This window comes from Malaclemys terrapin, chromosome 2, assembly GCF_027887155.1.
Source record: "Malaclemys terrapin pileata isolate rMalTer1 chromosome 2, rMalTer1.hap1, whole genome shotgun sequence".
Taxonomy (NCBI): domain Eukaryota; kingdom Metazoa; phylum Chordata; order Testudines; family Emydidae; genus Malaclemys; species Malaclemys terrapin.
In genome coordinates this window covers 118,770,626-118,793,985 of record NC_071506.1, presented here as the reverse complement: position 1 = coordinate 118,793,985, position 23,360 = coordinate 118,770,626, and the positions used below count along the sequence as shown (strand labels likewise).

General features: G+C 38.0%; 1 protein-coding gene across 1 annotated transcript in view; it reads left to right on the top strand.

Moving 5' to 3' along the window:
* EXOC2 (exocyst complex component 2) overlaps positions 1-23,360 on the top strand; it is a 207,734-nt gene that overhangs the window by 131,395 nt on the left and 52,979 nt on the right. The window contains exons 21-23 of the mRNA XM_054017785.1: positions 1,334-1,400; positions 3,761-3,877; positions 10,943-11,084. Of these exons, the coding sequence (XP_053873760.1) occupies positions 1,334-1,400; positions 3,761-3,877; positions 10,943-11,084 (326 nt within the window). The remainder of the gene's footprint in view (positions 1-1,333; positions 1,401-3,760; positions 3,878-10,942; positions 11,085-23,360) is intronic.

The following is a 23,360-nucleotide window of genomic DNA, read 5'->3' as shown; positions in this document are numbered from 1 at the left end:
TACAGTTGGAATATTTGAAGTTGCAAATTTCAAAAAGGTTTTCCTCACCAGTATTCCTGTGGTATTTCTATTAGACAGCTTTTGTGAACAATTTTGGCTTTGACCAATAATGCCATGGAGCCAAGTAGAACATTTCTATACCCAAAAAAAAAAAAAATGAAATACAGATTTGAATAAGAGAATGAAATATGATGAATATTTAAAAGTTGTTTTCTTAGTAGCTATTGTAATGCTTAGTGAAAGCTAGCTTATTCAAAATCCTTCTGCTTGATTCCCAAAGAGAATCATCTTTCTAAAGGTTGTAACTGTTACACCAAACTAGCCCATTTTTTGTTCTAATGGTAATATCTGTGCCTGGTGGTTTTTGTCAGAGCTATAGCTTCCAAGCAGTTTATATGAAAGAAGTTGCCACTGTCACTGAATAACATCTACCAATGGGGAATGGTATTTTCCTTGCTTTGCCCTCTGTCTTTGGCATGTTCCTAACTCTATCAACATATCTACTAAATTGTTGACAATTTTGCTTTTATTCCATCAACCACTAATTTCAGAGATCTGAGGAGTCATAAGAACCTGAATTTTAAGGCAAATTAGAAATTTACCTGAGTAAAACAAGGAACCAGAAAATATTGCTTGGATTTGCCTGGAATTAAAACTGATTGACTGTATCCTGAAAGACCGCCTTTGTTTTTCTCTTTACTTGGTTGACCTTTAGTTGATGTATAAGAGACGAAAACAGAAACTATTTTATTGCAATCAAAGAAAGTGCAGAAAGGTGCGACTCCACCTTCCGCCCTCCCCCAATACGATTGCTGGAATGGCAATTCCTGTTCCCAAAGCTCTTGTTCAGTTTGTGGGTGATTTAGAAAAGCTCTACAGCTCATTCTGCCTTCTATTCCATGGTATGAGACGCTCTGACACAGCACTCCAACTTTTTCTAGAGTCTTTTCAGCTGAACCCAGCACGACAGCCGGTCAGAACATTTTCGACTAAATATTTTTCATCAAAGCCATATTGATTTTGACGAGTTTTTTGACAAGAAGGTCTCCAAGGTCCAGGGTGGGCTGACTGACTCTTGGGGGGAGAGAGAGACAAATTGAAGACCAGATATTTTTGATTTAAAAAAATGGAATTTACACCCAATTCCATTTTGCAAATATGTTTGAAAGGTTTTGGTTTTGTTCTATTTGGAACCTTGTTCCGCATGTCAAAACCTCGAAAGTTGTTGAGAAATAGAAATATTGTTCTCCAGCAAGCACACATCATAGCTGATTTGTAAATGCTTAGAGTAAAAAGAATAGTCTCCTATTCACTTTTTTCAAAATATTTTCAGTCTTTCAGTTGACGTTTCATCTCCTGATTTATTTGGAAGCATCCATGAAGACTCTAGTTTATCTTCCGTAAGTGTGGTGTCTAGTTAAAATGTCCTTTGGGGTAAAATTAAATATTGAATAAGGCTTTTATCTTTTACTGTATGTCTTTTGTAATGCATTTGTGTATTCCTAAGTCACATTTTTCAAAATAATATCAAACTTTACTAACTACAAGATTATCAGAAAAGCTAATATTAATGGTATTTCGAGCTTTGGATTGTTTGGTATTCAGTGTATTTCCTACATATTCTTACGCATGAATTTTATTAAAAAAATAAGGGTTGGAGCCAGGTCCTCAATGGGTATAAACTGGCATAGCTCTATTGATGTCAATGAAGGTAGCACTAATTTATACCAATTCAGGATCTGGCCCTTGATGTTTAGTTAAAACTCAAGTGCGAATAACCTTATTCCTAAAACAGATAATTATTTTTTTTTTTAGAACATAGAGATAAATGTGTAAAAATTATGTAGTTTGCCTTGGTGAGTCTCTTCCTTACAGTAGAATGTGTTGTGGTGAATAAAAGACTAGAAAAAGTTGCTTTTCCATAAAATTCCTAATGTTGCATTTTTTTGTGTGCAAGTTGGGCTCCCAATTATTTGAACTGTAATGCATTCCCATAGAGTACATGCCCCCAGCACAAGGGCTATTGAAACATATAAAGTTATGCCTCTCAAAGAATGAATTTGAACCTCTTATTATGTTTGTAATAATCTATTTCCTGCAGAATTTAGAAACTATATCCCTTACTTTCATGAGTAGTCTAACTGTAGTTAGTGAGCAAAGACTTGTAGGATTAGACCCAGAGTTCTAAATTCTGAAATTTAATAATAATTTAGTACTTATATCATTTTAACTCTCCAAGTACTGTGTGAACATTCATTAACTGCTATCAACCTATTTTATTTTCCTGTGTTATTGAAGTCCGTGTGACGTTTTGAGGGTTTTTTCCTCACAAATGCTTCAGTGCTTTTTTTAACAAAAAAAAAAAATCATTGCCAGTAACCCAATACTTTTGACCAGCCATATGGCTTATACAATGGAAAAATAAATTTGGTTAAGAATTATTTTGAAGCTTCAAATGAGATATTAATCAACAAAAGTAGGAAAGAGTATTAATTTCTATATTTGGCACTTAAAAGAGTTTTAATCTGTAGATTTCAAAACACTACATGGTATCAATAAGGATTATTATCCCCCATTTACAAATGGAGTAGCTGAGGCAAAGAGTATTAAGTGACTAGCCTAGGATTTTTCATTGTTTTTGACAGTTTGTGTTTAATATTGTACGTACAAATCATGATAAATTAATCAAAGTAGTAAGCAGGTTAATGGGTACACATTTATTACACTAGTCGTTGTAGTTCATTACCGGTTGATAAGACTGTTGGGAATTTATCAGGAATTGCAAATCTCATTCTTAATAAGATATTGACTTCCTTCACACCTCACTATGGTAATTTATCCTCAGAAAGTTTTCATTTTTAAAGCACTTTGCAAATGATTATCCTGAACTCTCTTCTGAGGTAGGTAAGTATTTTTCCACCTTTTACAGGTAGGGAAACTGAGCAATTTGTGACTTGCACACAGTTGCACAAAAAGTCACCACCAGAGCTGAGTTTATAATTTGAAAGTTCCTATCTCCCAATTACCTCCTGAGGAAAAACTAGACCTTGCCTCTCTCTCAGGTATCATATTGTTGCACCAGTCTTATGGACCAACAGTCCTGATATAACCTAATTCAATATCTGTTTTGAACCATATTTGATTTTTAAAACAAAATAATTGGAGAGCAGAGATGACTTACAATGTTTCAAATTATATGCAGAAATGATTTAGAGTTCTGTCAGTCTTTGATTTAGTTTAATTTGGAGGATGGGAATGCATTTGTTTAATATCTGTTTTGCTTCCTTTGCTCGAATGTTAAAACCGAATTCTTCAGGCAGTTTCATATGAAAGTGAAGATTTTGGTTTTATTTTATGGTGGTCATCATTTTTAACAGGTTACTAGAAAAAAAAACAGTAAAATGCAGAAACCACTTCTTGGAAAGCTGTTTGTGGCTTACTTTTTGGAATGGGATCTGAATCACAGATCTATATTAGTCACAATTATTCCAGTGAATACTTTCAGACATCAGAGCCCATAAGAAAAAGTGCCCTTATTGAATCATTACACCCAGTGTTGACCAGTTCTTAGGATTTTGTTTACAAAACTATTTGTTAGCTATATTTTATTTATCAGCATGCTTATCATATGACTGTTGTCATTCAAGTCAACAAAACATTTTCCATGATCAAAATGTGTATAAACATAATAATGCACAGTTATCCTAGATATTTCCTAATTACTGTTCATTTTTCTTTCTTAAAACATCTCTTGATTTAGGAACAAAGGCTTTTAATTGTACTCAGTAATTGCTGCTACCTGGAACGTCATACTTTCATAAATATAGCTGAACACTTTGAGAAACATAGCTTCCAAGGAGTTGAAAAAATAACTCAAGTAAGCAATAATATTAAAATAAAATTGCTACAGATGTATCATTACTTTGGATGGAAAGATTTTTTTTTCCTTTTCACAGGTATTAAATTATTTGTACAATCACCCAGAATAAATATTACTTGACCCTCCTACAAGTGAGTGGGATTTAAAGCATCTATTTAAAAAAACAACAATAATAATAATAATAATTAATATGTCTGTGTGTTTATGTGTGTGGTTTAAATAAACAGTGGAGCAAATGTGAGCACTTGTTAAAGACTTGTATGTTCATAGGCAATGTTTATCTGATTTCTAAGTAAAGCTTTTTAATGTCACTGTGTTTTCTTGATGCAAAGAATAAAAAGATCATAATCTCAAAATACATTTGATAGATTAAATAATCTAGTAATCTCTACCACTTGACAGCTCTTGTTCATAAACTAGATCAGGGATTTTTTTTTCAAAGAACGAAAATGTCAAGGTGGGCGGCTATAGATGTCTCATTTTCCTGCCTTTTTGTAATGATTAATCATTTTTTATGAGAAATGTTATGACTTAGAATCTTTATGGCCATATAGTTGGTTTATTTCCAGAAATGTTTGTTGTTTGAAAGTAAAATGTTATCTCTTCCAGTACAGAGTATTTCTCTACAAACTGATGCTTCTACTACACAATGAACTCTCATAGCCGTTCCAGTGAATGTGTTTGAACTTTTGTGGCTGGAATAATTTTGAATATTATTCAAATGGGGTTTGAAATTATTTGCATTGTTAGTATAGTATACAAAATTGCTCTAGATTTCTCCCTTCACGCTCAACTATCCTGAAATGCTTAATAAAGTGCTGAGTTAGGCACTGGTAGTGTGGTGACTATATAGGCAAATGAGGTGCCCATTATATATTCAGCAATTGATCTTGAACAGCCACATCAAAGTATTGTTCTTAAAATCTGGTATTTTTATAAAGAACAAAATTCAAACATTGAAGTCACTGAACAATTTAAAATCTATATTAACCCTTTAATGACCGTGAACAATGCAGTACTGTACATACAGTACATATATAAAGTACTAGTTGGTATATATAGTACCAGATGGTATTCGCCCAATAATTTTGAAGGAACTCAGATGTGAAATTGCAGAACTGATAACTGTGGTATGTAACTCATTGTTTAAATCAGCCTCTGTACTAGATGACTAGAAGATACATAATGTAACACTGATATTTTTAAAAGGCTCTAGACGTGATCCTGGCAATTACAGACCAGCAAGTGTAACTTCAGTACCAAGCAAACTGGCTAAAACTATAGTAAAGAACAGACTTATCAGACACAATGATGAACACGATATGATGGGGAAGAGTCAACACGACTTTTGAAAAGGGAAATCCTGCCTCACCAATCTATTAGAATTCTCTGAGGGTGTCAACAACAGTGTGTGGACAAAGGTGATCCAGTTGATGTAGTGTACTTGGACTTTCAGAAATCTCCCACACCAGAGATTCTTAAGTAAAGTAAGCAATTGTGATAATAAGGATGGTCCTCTTATGGATCAGTAACTGGTTAAAAGATTGAAGAAAAAGGGTAGGATTAAATGATGAGTTTTCACAATGGAAAGAGGTAAATATTGGGGTCCCCTGATGATCCATACTGGGACCTGTGCTGTTCAACGTATTCGTAAATGATCTTGAAAAGGGGGTAAACATAGAGGTAGCAAAGTTGCAGACAATACAAAATTACTGAAGACAGTTAGGTCCAAAGCTGACTGTGAAGATTTTCACAAAATTGGGTCACTGGGCAACAATATGGCAGATGAAATTTAATGTTGATAAGTGCAAAGTAATTCACACTGGAAAAAATAATCCCAACTATTCAGATAAAATTATGGGCTCTAAATTAGTTGTTACCATGCAAGAAAGAGTTCTTAGAATCATCATGGATAGTTCTCTGAAAACATCAGGTCGATGTGCAGCAGGAGTCAAAAAAGCTAACAATGTTAGGAAAGGGATAAATAATAAGAGAGAAAATATCACAACGCCACTATATAACTCCATTGTACACCCACAGCTTGAATACTGTGTGCAGTTCTGGTTGTCTCATCTCAAAAAAGATATTAGAATTGGAAAAGGTATAGAGAAGGGCAACAAAAATGATTAGGGATATGGAACAGCTTCCATATGAGGAGATATCAAAAAAGATTGCTTTAGAATAGAGATGACTGAAGGGGGGTTATGATGAGGTCTATAAAATCGTGAATGGTGTGGAAAAAGTGAATAGCGAAGTGTAATTTACCCCTTCTCAGTACAAGAACCAGAAGTCACCCGATGAAATTAATAGGCAGTAGGTTTGAAACAAACATAACAAAGTACTTCTTCACACGACACGTAGTCAACCTGTGGAATTTGTTGCCGGGGGGTTAGTAAAGGCTAAAAGTATAACTGGGTTGAAAAAAGAATTAGGTAAGTTCATGGAGGATAGGTCCATCAAAGTCTATAGCTAAAATGGTCAGGTACACAACCCCATGCTTTTGGTGTCTCTGAACCTCTGATTACGAGAAGCTGAGAATGGCTGAGAGGGGATGAATTATCCAATAATTGCCCTGTTCTGTTCATTCCTTCTGAAGCGTCAGGCCCTGGCCACGACCAGAAGACAGGATGCTAGGTTAGATGGATCATTGGTCTGACCCAGCATGGCCGTTATATAAATGTTCATAGGGTGATCGTGAGGGCTATATTAGTACCTAGATGGATAGTTAGATTATCCTTCTAAGAGTTCATTTGGTAGCCAGTTTAGAAAACAACAGTGTTTAAAACATACATTGAGTGCTAATTGAATAATATTAATGTTTCATATTAAGTACTGAACAGATAACTTGTAGGAGGTCAGGCAACATGCTACTATTGCACAAATACCGTGAAAGAAAATAGAATAGTATTTTGGCTGCAGTTGTAGTTTTTGGGAGTTGCTGTATCCACTGATTCCTCATGGACAGATTAGTGGTCAGATTAGATGATCATGATTGTCCCTTCTGACCTTAAAGTCTATGAGTCTGTGAGCTGACTCATCTAGTCATATTTCCATGTGAATGCCATCAGGCACTCAACATTTATAATCACTGCACTTTTTTCTGTTTATTCAAAGTACTTTCAGTCTTTCATTCTCTTGTAATAGGTTTACACAGATGCATTATCAGATTAAATGTTATTTTCAGCCATTCAGGAGTGAGTTCAGATAAATGGAAGTGTAGGCAGTGACAGCTACTGTCTACTGACAAATCTCCTTTCTCCTGTAGTTAAGTAGAATTACACTGTTGTGTTGCAGTATCACAGATAAGCTTAGACGGGGGAGCCAACAACCACAGCCTGTAACCTTATTCTTGCACAATCTGTCTTTGCCAAATCAAGAGAATGTACCATACTGTATTTTAGATGTAATCAAGCAATTCCAGGGAGGAGTTTTACACATCTTAAAACACTAAATACTTTTTATGGGAAACCTGCCAAAGCCCTGAAAGATTTTTTAACTTAACAGTTTTAGGAAGTACAGAGCAGATCCTGACTTCAGTCAGGAGTGTAAGATCTAACCTAATTAGCATTATCTTCTTGATTGACCCAGAAATATTTCATTTTAAGGTGGAAATAGTCTAAAACATTTCTGTCCAAAAGAAATCCTTCTTTTTTTTATAAAAGACCAAAAGATTCACTAATCACAGCCATGGTGACCTCATCACTAAATGTTACCAGTTTGAATTGATTTCAAGATGCTTTTCTTTTTTATAGGTTCGTGGGAATATTAATGCTTCTTTCTGATGTTTGTGAGTTAGGGGAATTCCCTTGGGTATTAGATTCTTAAGGAAACCTTACCATTGAGTTCAGTGGGCATCAGAGAGGCCCTAAGTTACATGATGTTCATTGTCCATAGAATGACTAAAATCAAATTATTTGACCACTGTTTTGAAAACCTGGCTCTGCATCAGTGATGTGCAAATTTTATAGCACAGAGGGCCAAATTGGCAGCTTCCCAAGATCCTGAGTGCCACCATTAATTTGCACATATATATTTATATATTATTTTAATTGAAGATGAATGCACACATCTCTTTCTTATGGAGTCTTGTAAGTGTACACAGTTCTTTCCAAATCACACAGACCCAGACTTGAACTCTTGAGGACTCCACAAGTGGGAGGGCATTTGTAATAGAGAATTCATGGCTGAAGAACCAAACATAGTCATATGGCTAAAAACAAACCAAAACTGTACTGGACGTGGAAAGGATAGAAGGAAACAAATAATATATGGAGTCAGTTAAAGCTTGCAGAATGAAGATGAGGGTGAAATAAAAGGCAGAATGAACTAATGCTTGAGAAAGTGGGAATATAAGTTTGAGCTGTTGCTCCATAATTAAAATTACAAATGAGTTTCCATTATAACCTCCAACTCCACACACCTCCACCCTAAGATCTACACTAAAAAACTATATCTACCTCTTAGTTAGTGGTTTGCAGTGTTGTTGTATCTATGTTACTCCCTGGATGTGAGAGAGACAGGGTGGGTAAGATAATGTCCTTCAATATTGATATTTGGAGCCCTCAAGTTTCTCTCTTTCACCAACAGAAGTTGGTCCAATAAAAGGTATTACCTCACCTACTTTGTGTGTCTCATATTTAGTAGGTTAGATCTGGTGCTCAGGTAGAATTTTTTTATACAGTATGAGCTGAAGTGGAAAAGGGGCTAGGTAAGTATGCTATTTCGTAGCCCTCTCTTCTCCCACCCCATCCCCCCCCAAAAAAAACAAATCCAGGGAAATATAAAACTATGGGTTTTATGCACAAGAACAAACTTTTGTTCTTTAGATTCTAAACTTCCTTGCTTTTGAATTGGAGCATCAGTAGGAATGACTGGCTCATGGACATGAAAATAGAGTCCTTAGCTTGTATTTTAAAATAAGTAAATCACTATCTCTTTTCCTTACAGAGATAAAGCTGAAAATGTAACCTGTCACTTGTCCATTTGTTCATGCGGGTGGTGGGGGAGATTTTTCTATTAAAAAGCTCATGAGGGAGGCTGCCAGTCTTAAGACTCACACAGGCAGGAGTAGGAAGAGGTGGGGTAGGTCTCCGTGCGGGTTCTCCCCTTCGCAGACTTCAGAAATCCCACAGGAAGTGGGTGGTTGGGAGGGAAGGAATTGCATTCCTGACCTTTTCCTGAGGGCCAGTTCTCACTGCCCTTATGAATGCTCCCCTCCTGCTGATCTGAGCACCTTTTTATGGACCTTTGTGGTTCTCAGCTGTTGGACTCACTTCTGACACTGCTCAGGAGGTTCACTAGGTGGAGAAAGCAAGAAAGCACTAGTGTATGCTGCTCCTGAGCACCAATTTCTCCTATTGGACTCCTCTGCTGCTGGGAGCCTCCATGTCCCCACCAATCTACCTGCTTTCTCCCATATTCTCATTCCCCTCCAGAACTCCTGTTTCTCTCCCCCATATCTAGCTCAAGAGACCTCCTCTCACCATCTACACCACCATCAGGACCCAGTGATTTATGATTAGAGTGCTCAGGAACAGATTAGGGGTGTAGTAGGAGAAGGCAGAGCAACAGAAGCATCAATGATTTCCTCCTTGCTTCATTCAGTGAATCTTCAAGTGGTTTTCAGCACAGGGACTCCTATCTGATAAGTCTCCATGGGAAGAAGGCAGTGAAGTGCTAGGGCTTTTTTTCCCCCCTGCCTTTTACTTCTGTTCTCCTGGGTTGGTCTTGAGCCTTCCAGGATGAGAGGTGTTCAGGTGAGAGGGGAAGTCCCTAAACCTCACAGTGACTGAGAAACGTGCTGAGTGACATTTAAAAAATTTTACCTTGAAATCTGATAAGCTCATAAACATAAAGATCTTCAACAAGTGGTCCCATGTCATTTTCTGCATGACTTGTTTAATTAGCATTCATGGTGATATCAGGATGTTAACTTTCTACTACTTTTAGTATTGTCTACATTTCAGGTTTCACATTATGTTCTGGAATTGCTTTAGAAAATGTAGCTATCTTGTGTAGTTATATTAAGAAGAAAATACTTGTACAGTATTGAAAGAGGTACAGTCTTTAAATATAGCGAGCAAGTGAAACGTACACATACGTGTATCTCATTGACCAATCTTTTTGTAAGAGTGTTTCACAGTTTAGTTACTTTATTTGGAGGTTTCAGTAATTGTAGTGCTTGTATTTAGCTGTATTCACACAAAGGAAAGAAGAGCACGTCCTTGCTCTATAATGTACCCAAAAGAGCTGCAGTTTATTGTTTTGTTGTACAAGGATACTTTAAAATAGTACACCTCTACCCCGATATAACGCTGTCCTCGGGAGCCAAAATATCTTACCACGTTATAGGTAAAACCACATTATATCGAACTTGCTTTGATCTACCGGAGTGCGCAGCTCTCTCCCCCTCCCCCTTCCCGCCCCTGAGCACTGCTTTACCGCGTTATATTCTAATTCATATTATATCGGGTCGCGTTATATCGGGGTAGAGGTGTACTTGCAGTGAACTTTGAATAAGCTGCTAGGAGGTCACAGATCTCTGGTGAAACTGAATTTTTCAAAAGGATTAAACTCTATATACAACGAATAATAAAAAAAATCCACAGTTACATTAGGTGGGTTAAAAATATTATAAGGATTTTAAGCATTCATGTTTCAGGACATAAGCCAGCCACTAAAGGCTTGATCCTGCTCCCATTGAAGTCACTGGTAAAATTCCCATTGCCTTCAGTGATGCAGGATCAATACGTAAATGACAGAATTAGGAAGAAATTATGCTTATGGGAAGGTTATTCCATGATTCTCCACTATGGAGTTTCTTACGTCTTTCTGTGAAGCATCTGGTACTGGCCACAGTCAGAAAAGGGATACTGGACTAGTCTGCCCAGTGATGTGATTTAGTATGGAAATTCTTACAGTCAAAGAGATATTGTTTAAAATTATAAGGTTGTAAGCATATGGCATGTTTCCTAAAAATCAAAGAGAAGACAACCCATAAATTGTTGATTATTATTCTTGCTTTCATAATTAAGTGTGCTTTTCTTTTTGTTTTGATTTTAGATTAGTATGGAATCCTTAAAGGAGTTGGATCAAAGACTGTTTGAAATTTACATTGAATTGAAGGCAGATCCTATAGTTGGCTCATTAGAACCTGGCATTTATGCAGGATATTTTGATTGGAAAGATTGTCTCATTCCAACAGGTAAATATCTGTTTAATAACTGTGTAATTATTCTAACAGAGACTGAGATGAATTGAGATTTAAAAATCTGATGTTTAATTACAAACTGTTTTCTCATCTGGTTTTTCTTAACATTTACCAAGATTTCATTTAAAGTTGTTTTTCAGAGATTTTACTTTATAATTCCTAGATCTCTTTTCAAATGCCCTCAAATTATTATAGCATCTTTTATCATTGATGTTTTAATGCTTGTTTTTCATGATTATTTTGCTTCATTGCTAATATATAATGGAATGATTATGAAAGACTTCTTTGCCATTTTTTCTTTTGAAATTCATTGGGATTTTTTGGAATTCTTTTGTAAAAATCTGGTCACTTTTTAACAGCCCTAACTGCAGTTCTGAAAAGGTGAAAGTTATAAGAAAATGTGTAGGTGTAGCATAATAACAGTAGTTCAGCAACAAAAAATAAAATGTACAAGGATTCATAGATTCCAAAGCCAAAAAGGACCATTGTGATCATCTAGTCTGACCTCCTTCCTGTATAACATAGGCCATCAAAGTTCCCCCCAAATAGTTCCTATAGCATATCTTTTAAACAAAAATCCAATCTTGGTTTAAAAATTGCTAGAGATAGAGAATCTACCATGACCCTAGGTTCAACAATGCCAAACAATATAGAGAAATACTAGTCTAAGGACCTTCCCTTTTACTACTTATGAAGTATTTAATACTTTCCAGTTCATCTCCAGGTCTGGGGTTTAAAAAAAAAAATTGCTTGATCAGAATAAAATAACAGTCCTAGTTGACTGGGAACTGGCAAGACACATCTTAGTGTGTAGTTCTGTGATACTGAATCATTAAAAAAGTCCAGTTAATTAATCTGGTGATTCATGAGAGAAATGTGTTTGTGAAGCCATCATGGTACTTTTTAATACCACATCTGAATGAAATTAATATCTGCTCTTAAAAGTAATCTTTTACTAATGCAGATTTAAAAATTTGATTTGAGTCATTGAACTGAATGTGTAGATTTTAACTGTTTTACCCAAGATTGTCACAAAAGTTGATGCCATTGGGGAGGGGCGGGGGGGACTTCAGCGATGCAGAATTGTCTGTCTCAGTAGAATCATGGGAGGAACGGGTAGTGTCATCTAGTTAAGGTTGCTCGACACTTCCCATTAATTCAAAATGATCCAGACAAACTGGAGAAATGGTCTGAAGTAAAGAGGATGAAATTCAGTGAGGACAAATGCAAAGTACTCCACTTAGGAAGCACAATCAGGTGCACACAAACAAAATGGGAAATGACTGCCTAGGAAGGAGTACTGCGGAAAGGGATCTGGGGGTCATAGTGGACCACAAACTAAATGATGAGTCAACAGTGTAACACTGTTGCAAAAAAAGAAAACAACATTCTGGATGTATTAGCAGGAGAGTTGTAAGCAAGACATGAGAAGTAATTCTTCCTCTCTACTCCGCACTGATTAGCTCTAACTCAACTGGAGTATTGTGTCCAGTTCTGGGTGCCACATTTCAGGAAAGATATGGACAAATTGGAGAAAGTCCAGAGAAGAGCAACAAAAATTATTAAAGGTCTAGAAAATATGACCTATAAGGAAAGATTGAAAAATGTGGGTTTGTTTAATCTAGAGAAGACTGAGAGGGGACATAACACTTTTCAGTACATAAAAGGTTGATACAAGAAGAAGGGGGAAAAGTTGTTTTCCTTAACCTCTGAGGATAGGACAGGAACAAATGGGCTTATTTCAACAAGAACAGTTTAGGTTGGACATTAGGAAAAATTTCCCAACTGTCAGGATGGTTAAGCACTGGAATAAATTGCCTAGGGAGGTTGTGGAATCTCCATCATCGGAAATTTTTAAGAGCAGGTTAGACAGACATCTGTCAGGGATGGTCTAGATCAGGGGTAGGCAACCTATGGCACGGGTGCCGAAGGCGGCACGCGAGCTGATTTTCAGTGGCACTCACACTGCTCGAGTCCTGGCCACCGGTCCGGGAGGTTCTGCATTTTAATTTAATTTTAAATGAAGCTTCTTAAACATTTTAAAAACCTTATTTACTTTACATACAACAATAGTTTAGTTATATATTATAGACTTCTAGAAAGAGACCTTCTAAAAACGTTAAAATGTATTACTGGCACGCGAAAGCTTAAATTAGAGTGAATAAATGAAGACTCGGCACACCACTTCTGAAAGGTTGCCGACCCCTGGTCTAGATAATACTTAGTCCTGCCATGAGTGTAGGGGACTGGACTAGATGACTTCTCGAGGTCCTTTCCAGTCCTATGATTCTATTATATTGTATTATTATAAACCCTGTTTTCAGTTGCTTATAATTTTGCCAAAATGTAATTGTTTGGGCTGAAATTTTCCATTCTGCATGCTTGCTTCAGGCTGATTTTTTATACATATATAAAAGTTTCAACAAAAACAGTTCAGCTGGTTCCAAGAACTGGTTTGCAGAAGTCAGTATGTGATGTCTTTTCAGTTTTCTTTTATAAAATATCAAGGGAAGACACACACACACACACACACACACACACACACACACACACACACACACACACACACACACACACACACACACACACACACACACACACACACACACACACACACACACACACACACACACACACACACACACACACACCCTAGATTAAAAGAATATTAAGGTTGCAAAGTCAAGCCCTCAAAAGGTTAGGAAATTCCAGATTTAAGATTGCCTGTTCAACATTAATTCAGTCACTTTGTGCAAATGCATTATGATACAGTCTCTAATTATATGATCACATGCTATCTCCCCCCCTACCCCCAGGGTCCCTGCCTTATTCATTGTATAGGACGGATGGTGCTCTGGGGATGAATCAGGGTTTTGTAGTGAAGAAGGCTGTTGTCTGTAGGACTCCTGCCTCATTTGTTGCAGAAATTGGAAGGTGCACAGTGAACGAAGCAGGGGGTTGTGGGAACAGGAAGGACAGTCTATGGTTAAGACAGCTGAGTGTTGCCCTGGAGAACTGGATTCTATCCCTGCCTCTTCCAGAGTGTTCCGATGTGATTCTGGGAAAGTCACTTAAACCAAACATTTTGCAAGTGGCTACTAATCGTGTGTTCCTTTTTCTTGGTGCTCTGCTTGAGATCCAGGGGCTAAGTACTCACAACTGCAACTGAAGTCACTGGAAACAGTGCTTTGAGTATATAAAGTTGTATAAAATGCAAAGCATTCTGAAAAAATCAGGTCTTAGGCATCTCAAATTGGGCATCCAGTGTACACTTTTGATCTTTATCTCTCTCAACTTCAGTTTCTCATCTGTAAAATGGGGATAATGCAGCTTTATCTCAAAGAAGGTTATGAAAATAAATTCATTAATATTTGTCAAATACTCATAGTATTAGCTTCATAGAAGCGTGCAGGAGAAAATTAATCATTCAGAGCAGGGTTTGAATAGTGTGCAGAAAATAAGGCCTGGGGCCACACATTGAACGATGAGGAGAAAGCAAAATATTGAATAGCTGCACATTCAGTGAGCACCATCCATTCTGTGCACTGAATGAGGCAGGGATACTGTTTTTAAAAATAGCGAGTGATCATGTAATTAAAGACTGTATCATAATGTATATGTACAAGAAGGAGGATTGGAGGATTAAGGTTGCAGGCAATCTTAATTCTGGAATATCTTAAATTTTGTGTCTTGACTTTGCAACCTACAGTCTTTTAACTGTAGAGGGCTTTTTAAGTGTAATTAAGTAAAATTGCACACAAAAAAGTAACTACATATTAACATACTCATTTTGATTACACTGATGGCATGATCAACCTTCTTTATGATGTAAATTATAGCTAGTTTTTCAGTATGAAGTAAATCTTATTAAATTGACAGGATTTGTTTACAGATTTACTGTTAATTTAATGATTAATTCAAAAGCATTATATTATTATGCAGACTCAAAGGACAGAGTTTTCTAATTGACACTGAATATTGAAATTGAATACAATATCCTAGAAAAGACTGGCTTTTACTGCGGTAACATTGCTGCCAATTTAATCTAATGGAGTTTAGATCTTTACATAGGGCACTCTAGAATTGATTGTCCTAACAGATATTTAATCTAATGCAGTTGCAGAAGGAATGAAAAGAGAAACATATGAACTGGCGGGGGGGGGGGGAGGGGGGAATATGAATGTTCAGCAGTTGCTTTCTATGATTAAATATATTCTATTCTCAATGTTCTCCATCCACACCATGGAATCCTGGCTAATCCATCATCAGTTTGCTTGGATTTTCACTTGAGGCTAAAATGTTTTTCTTGTCTTGATAAAGAATCCTATCAAATTTGTTATACTTCCCTTGTGTATCGTTTACCTAATCGTTAATACTAGGTTCCATACTCTGGATTCCAAATTCCATATTCTTCTAAGAAGCTAATCATGGTTACATGATTAAATATGTCGTGCATGGATATGAGAGTTCACTGCTGAACATTGAAATTGTAAAGTAGGAGCACAAATAATTTGTCACAAAATAACAGACTTCATAGTGGACTAGTGTGAACAGGTTAGAGGTCTGACTATATGAAACACGTGGGCAGTGTTTGATCAGTAGCTAGTCCTCTCTCTGTTTCTTGTGATGTGTTTATCGCTTCCAAATGGTTTCTTGACCATTTTATTACCTTAAACTAAAGTGGTCATCATCTTAACTGGCAGTAGCATTGTCTGATGCCCAATTACATATATATTGGTGGTTTAGATGATGAACAGGTAATTTAAAATTTAATTACTCAATGGATCATCCCTTCTGATTAATACTGAAAAAGTAGGGCAGTCGGCTAGTTATCTTAGGTGCCTGTACACGAATGCACAAAGCCTGGGAAACAAGCAGGAAGAATTGGAAGTCCTGGCACAGTCAAGGAACTATGATGTGTTTGGAATAACAGAGGCTTGGTGGGGTAACTCACATGACTGGAGCACTGTCATGGATGGGTATAAACTGTTCAGGAAGGACAGGCAGGGGAGAAAAGTTGGAGGAGTTGCACTGTACATAAGAGAGTGGTATGATTGCTCAGAGCTCCAGTATGAAACTGGAGAAAAGTCTGTTGAGAATCTTTGGGTTAAGTGTAGAGGCGAGAGCAACAAGGGTGATGTCATGATGGGCATCTGCTATAGACCACCAGAACAGGAGGGTGAGGTAGACGAGGCTTTCTTCGGACAACTAACAGAAGTTTCCAGATCACAGGCCCTGGTTCTTCTGGGGGACTTCAATCTGCTGAGAGAGCAATACAGCAGTGCACAATCCAGGAAGTTTTTGGATAGTGTTGGGGACAGCATGCTGGTGCAAGTGCTGGAGGAAATAACTAGGGGCTGTGCTCCTTTTGACCTGCTGCTCACAAACAGGGAAGAATTAGTAGGGGAAGTAGAAGTGGGTGGCAACCTGTGTAGCAGTGACCATGAGATTGTCGAGTTCAGGATCCTGACAAAAGGAAGAAAGGAGAACAGCAGAATACGGACCCTGGACTTCAGAAAAGCAGACTTAGACTCCCTTAGGGAACTGATGAGCAGGATCCCATTGGAGGCTAATATGAGGGGGAAAGGAATCCAGGAGAGCTGGCTGTATTTTAAAGAAGCCTTATTGACGGCGGAGGAACAAACCATCTCAGTGTGCAGAAAGAATAGCCAGTATGGTGGACAACCAGTTTGGTTTAAGAGAGAAATCTTCGGTGAACTTAAATACAAAAAGGAAGCTTACAAGAATTGAAAACTTGGACAGATGACTAGGGAGGAGTATAAAAATATTGCTCGAACATGCCGGGCGGGGTGTAATCAGGAAGGCCAAAGCACAATTGGAGTTGCAGCTAGCAACAATGTGAAGGATAACAAAAAGGGTTTCTACAGGTATGTTAGCAACAAGAAGAAGGTCAGGGAAAATCTGGGACCCTTACTGATAGCAGCCTTCAACTTCCTGAAGAGGGGTTCCAAAGAGGATGGAGCGAGGCTGTTCTCAGTGGTGGCAGATGACAGAACAAGAAGCAATGGTCTAAAGTTGCAGTGGGGGAGGTCTAGGTTGGATATTAGAAAAAACTATTTCACTAGGAGGGTGGTGATGGAATGGGTTACCTAGGGAGGTAGTGGAATCTCCATCCTTTGTACGGCCTGCTTGACAAAGCCCTGTCTGGGATGAATTAGTTGGGGTTGGTCCTGCTTTGAGCAGGAGGTTGGACTAGATGACCTCCTGATGTCTGTTCCAACCCTAATCTATGATTCTATGAAACAACTGCACCAAAATGCTACATCACATATTGTGATCATCTAACGTAATTTCTTTGCTTTGGAATCTACATTAGTTTATGGTTACTCTCACTAAGATTTTAGATTCCAATAAGATGATAGCACATGCTGAAACATGAGGTGGTATGTAGCTTGCGTGTCATTTGAGTGCATGTCACTGTATTTAATTTTCTTGGAAACCATGCTATATACAATATTTCAGAGGGAAATAGGGCCAGCTACATTTGAGCTATAATTAATTAGCCTCTTCCCAGCGTGAGGGGGACAGACTAACGAGGGTCAGGTGAGAGATTAATGGACACCTTATAAAAAACCTGAGAGTGAGCTCACTCTGGAGTGGGAACCACGGGAAGCGTGCAGTGCCTGAGCCAGGGTCTGCAAAAGGCTAGGTACTCCAGGGGAACCATCTTGGGAACCCAGAGTGTATACCAGATCATGGAAAGATGTAAGAGACAGAGCCCAGAAAGGATCTGAGAACAGTAATCCGGGAGACTCCCAAAGGTAGCCTAGGAAAAAGGGGCTGGGAACAAGGCCCCAGTGGCCAGGCTGAAGAGAAGCTCTGAAGGGCACAGAAAAATGTTTGTTTGGGAATTTTTAGTTGGACTTTTGCTACCCTGCAAAGGATTATGTTGGTTTATCACTTGACTGGAGACTTAAGCCACGTCTCCAGTAGTGATGTGTATGGGGAGAGCTAAGGAGGTCCACCTTGGGGACAGAAAATAAGGCAGGCAATGTGACGCTCAGCCAACAGAGGTGGTTCAGGGCAGCCATGCCCCATGACGCAGTACCACAGAATGCTACAATTACCTCCTATATTCTCTTGTACTCTCACACGTGGCATTCTGGAACAACTAAGTGCAAAAAAAGTGGTTTTTAATTCACACTTGTAACTAGTATTACATCATACTTTAATAATTACATTAATATTGTGTCATTACATTGAAGAATTATCTCTTTTCTGTAAGTTACAATTAAAAATAGTGTTAGAATGAGTTTAACTAAATAATTAGTTTAAGATTTCCAGGTTCACCAATGAACACGGCCATGCATTGTCTGAGTGCTAGATTTTGCATTTGGATCACTGCCTGCAGTACCTGGCAGAATAGACCTCTTCAAGTGTGTGATTGTTGTACAATATCTTTTTAAGTAATTATTTTTAATTTGATTCAATTTTCTGAGTGAATTTGCTTTTACACAGATTTCTCAAAAGAAGGAAAGACTGTATGAGATGATATTTTGACTAAAATGTACAAAAGAATACTGTTCAGCTTAATGATACCATGACTGTGACACAGTGAACACCATCTGTTGGATTTGCCGTATCACTAAGTAGCAGTTCTTGAGGCTTTTGTTACCTGATCAGCTTTACAAAATGTACCATGTGAACCATTACTTCCATATCTCTGCAACTAAAAACATTCATCCTATACATCAAAATAGCTCTCTTTGGTTAATTTCACTTTAACCTCAAGTTCTCTTTCAAACTTGTTTTAGAAGATATGACATAATTTTCTAATATCTCTCATTTCTAATAAGGCAATATGGAAATGTTGTATCTGCATTAGTGGATAATGTTTAGTATATTAATGCAATGATATGTGTACTATCTGAGCAATGAACATTATGAACTGGATTCACTCCAGCAGGTGCAAAGAGATGTACGTTGTACCCTTTTTGCCCACAGGAGAAGCAGTTGCAAAGAGGGGAGAGGGGTTTCAGATTCAAGGGAGTGCACAAGGTACTGCCACGATGCTCTCCTATAGGTTCTGCCAGGAGGACAGTTTTAAAATCTGGTGGAGCACCACAGGAGTCCCAGCAGAAACTGTCCTTGAGAGGCACTTCATTATCATATTTTCCAGGTCTCCTTTCCCTCTCTATCCAGCCCCACCCATTTCAAAGGCTTCATCGACTAGCTAAAGAGCTCTTAGCAGAGCATAGCTTGTGGCCAGCTTACTCTTTTATACTCCACCCATTTCCATGCAGAGTTTCTGCCACCAAGAGCTTTGAGCCTGATTTTTGTTAGTTTGTGCCTCCAGAACCTATGCTCTAAGTAGAGCTATTAACTATCATTTCATTGCCACTTGGGAATCTTCTTCCACATCATTTCTTATGGCTGGAATAGTCTTCCACTTCTTGTGCACCTGTCCATCTTCATTCAAAACCCTTCTTGAAACATACTTTGACATCAAGCCAGTGATAATCCACTAGAGAATGTCACCCATACCCCTGCTAACTTACATTTCCTCTGTGGCCCTTCAGCTTTCCCCCTGTATTCGCCTGCCACGGCCCCCAGGCAAAATATCTTCTTGAGAGAGGATGCTTCTGTCCATGTCTTTTGTCAAACACTGTGTTGTAAGTCAGGCTCCTGGAACTCTTCACATTTCAGCATCTCTCCTTAGAAGCTGAAGAACTTAGCTTTCTTTGGAGGCAGTCTGTGCGAAGTAACCTAGTCTGTGAGTCATATAATCACATTTTAAAAACAAGATTCATTAAAAATAGGGAGGAAATGGTAGCAAAACAAAATAAACTGTTTTCTCCTCTGAAAGCTTCACAAAGCCTAGTGAGGCAGGCTTCCTTTATATTAGTTACAGAAAGGGAAAATCTCATATCTCTAAAAAGCGAGTCCCTCTTATGACCGTCCCTTCTCAGCTTGGCCCAGCCGTTCTTTCTGTGTCTAGAGATCTTCTACCTCTTCCAGCCTGCTTATCAAGTCATTGGTATAGAGTTCATTGTCATATCAGGGTGAGGTTACCTTAACATTTTCACAGGAGTGTTTTATCGGGAGTACTATCTGGAAGGAATACAGAAGTCTTATTTTGTCCCCCATGCAAGAACTATTGTCCCCTAATCACTTTTGGGATGTTCCCCTACTTCTTGACTCCAAGTTTAAAATGTCACAGGCCATCTTGACCTTCCTGGACTCTCCTCACAGTCAAGATGATTGACTTGAGATTTGCATGTGTCTTTCTTTTTCATAGTAGTTGAATCACTCTCCTGCCTCTTAAAATCTCTGTTGTCAGTTTTCCATTTCCATAAAATTGTCAAAACTCCAGCCGTCTGTCACAGTGAGAAATTTAAGTGATATAAAAACAAAAGAAAATTATAAAATTCAACTCTCAAACACATTCAAAATAAGTTATATGATCAGTATATTCCTGAAAACAATGTTGCCATCCCAGAGCCAGCTCAGGACTTGCACCTGTGCTGGTACATGGAGAAGAGGGGGCAAGGAGCCTCCACCCTTCCCCCCACCCCAGTTCCACCTCTGCAGTAGGACAGGCACAATAATATTTATGTTCTACTGAGAGCAGGCTTCTAGATATTCCCCCTTCATGGCATCCCTGGGGGAACAAATAATCCTCAGGGAGCTGAGACCATGGTGGAACTGGCAGGATGTAGAGTGGGTAACATACTTCATCATCTTAAAGGATGGTTCTAGTTCTCTATAGCTTCTCCACTGAGTGGTGTAACTATCTGGCACAATGTAGATTCCAGCACTTAATGTTTTCTCCCCATACTACTTCCCCTATATTTGTCTGCCACAGTTGATCGCAAGATGTCGTATGAACGTGTTTTTATTGGTTCTTTGTTTAAATATAATTTAGGCCCTGATCCTGCAGACTCTTATGCTTTCTTGCCATGAGTGACCCCCCACCCTTAAAATCAATAGGAGCAATCACATCTGTAAAGTTAAACACATGCATAATTGTTTGCAGGATCAGGGCCTTAGATCGCAATCTTCTTATGTCTTTTTGTTTTCCTGGAAAGCACCCTGCACACTTAAAGGGCTACATAAATAATAGTTGGCAGTATGGTAGATCTGCATCTAATCAAACAGTTCAAAGCTGTTTCTAATAAGGTGAGCTTATTACAAAGCCAGGGTTATTCATGTTTGTGTAACTGAAATCCCAAAAAAAGGTTTTGCTTTCGGAGGGCGGGGGGTTTCTTTAGTGTTACGCTACTATTTACAACCAGAGAGTCAGTTTTCTATGTTTCATCTAGAAGACTTTTGTTGCTCAGAAATCTAATTTGTGTTATTTAGTCATATGCTTTCTTCAAGAACAAATGCTTGTGGTAGATTTTCACCAAAGTGATACACCTGCTTTCCAGAGCAGAAAGAAGAGCTTTGTTGTGCTAAGCCTAGACTTCAGTGTATTACTGCACCACAACTACATAATATCCAAATAAACTTGAAGTAGACTTTGATGGATACATTTTCAAACAACCTAAAGAACCCATGCATTTATCGCTGGAGGAAGGCAAACTTCCTTCACGGATTCTGATTTTTTTTAGGTCTTAAAATGAGATGGATATTTAACCGTGTTCTTTGGAGCTATATTTTCCACTTGCAGTGCTTTTTAATTGTTTAATATTTGGAATCAATGCAATGATGATGGTGCTATGACTGTTGAGACCCATTTGGTTATAATTTATTGGTTTGTAAAAAGATTTTGATTAAATAAAACAGAGTTTAGCATTGTATGTTCTTAAATGTTATGTCTATTAGCCTTCATATAAATCCTGGGTCCTGTGCGGATTATGTGCTGGAGCCTTTTAAAACAACATAAAACAAAATACCTGATTCCAGGTTGCCATTATGACAATGTGTGTGCTTGTCACCTTGAGCCTCCTTTATACTCTGTTCTTATATGTAGTCGTTAGGCATTTCTCATGCATCATGTGGGAGGATCACATCCCTGTAAAAGACAAGGCCACTAAGTCCACATTCTTTTAGACTAAGAATTGTGAGTGATTGCCTGAAAACATCACTTGATACACCCTTCAGGTAGGTTTGATCTCTTTCACCCTCTTCCTCAAGTTCCCCTCTCACTCAGATATTTACACATGTGTGCTCTGAGGATGATCTGATTATCATGTAATGTTCCTGGTATATTTCCCAAATCCTTTCAAGATTGTGGTTGCTGCTTAGGGTAAACAATTTGAGATTACTGTTTCTTCTGCTCCCTTTATACAGCTTAAAAAAATCCTTTCCTTGTGTATCCACATGTTAGCTGTCTCTTCTCATGTTCCCCCATTCCAAAGGCTATTGTCTGTTCTGTGCTCTAACCTGATGATCGTGTCATTCTGGCTCTGTCAGTCTGAATCCTGCTCACTGTCTGCCTTTATAGAGACAGGACTTACTTTCTTCTAGTCCCCTCCTACATTTATTTATATTCTATCAAATGTAAATTATTGACAGACTAAAGTTATTTTATCACAATGTACTGTCATTTATGTTACTGTACGTATGGCCATTGCATTCTTTCATATTGAATCAGCTAATGGCGTATATTATTCAGGTCTCAGGCTGCATGTGTAAAGTCCTATTGAAATCAGGGCACAAAGGTACACTTTCATGGGTCCATTTGTGGGATTGGGGTCAACGGTGCCTACTAAAGAACTTTATGGAATTTTAATTGAAAAGTAGTTTGTTGGGTATTGAAATCATAGTGGCAATTTTAGAAGTGGGTATTTACACTGGAAGTCTGAAGCCATGGGCCATTTATGGAGCATAACCCATTTTGGAAAAATGCTATGTGTCGTAAGCCATCTTAAAAGAACGTGGGTCTTTGATCCCTTGTAGTAATTGGTGTACATTGGAGGTTTGTGTCTGCTGGGCTTCTGGCTACAGACATATGCCCCGGTCTTCAAAGGTATTTAGTCTCTTAATTTTCACGGAAACCAATGGAAGTTAGGAACCTAAATACCTTTGAGAAGCTGGGCCACATTCTTTTAGCTCAGAAGGTAGATGCTCATGCCTTTAGCACTGAAGATCCTAAGCTAAAATCCTGCTGTTCTTCTAAGCAGGTTGGGCTATATCAAAATAACCTGAGCATTCTATCCGAAGTGCTAATAAATAAAAATAAATTATTCTGTATAGTATTCAATCTGTTTATATTCTTATACTGCCCTCATCACTGTAATAGCTGAGCACCTGGAGACTGGAGTTTCATCATTTAGGCCTTTAATTTCCAGGTAGTAAAAAGTG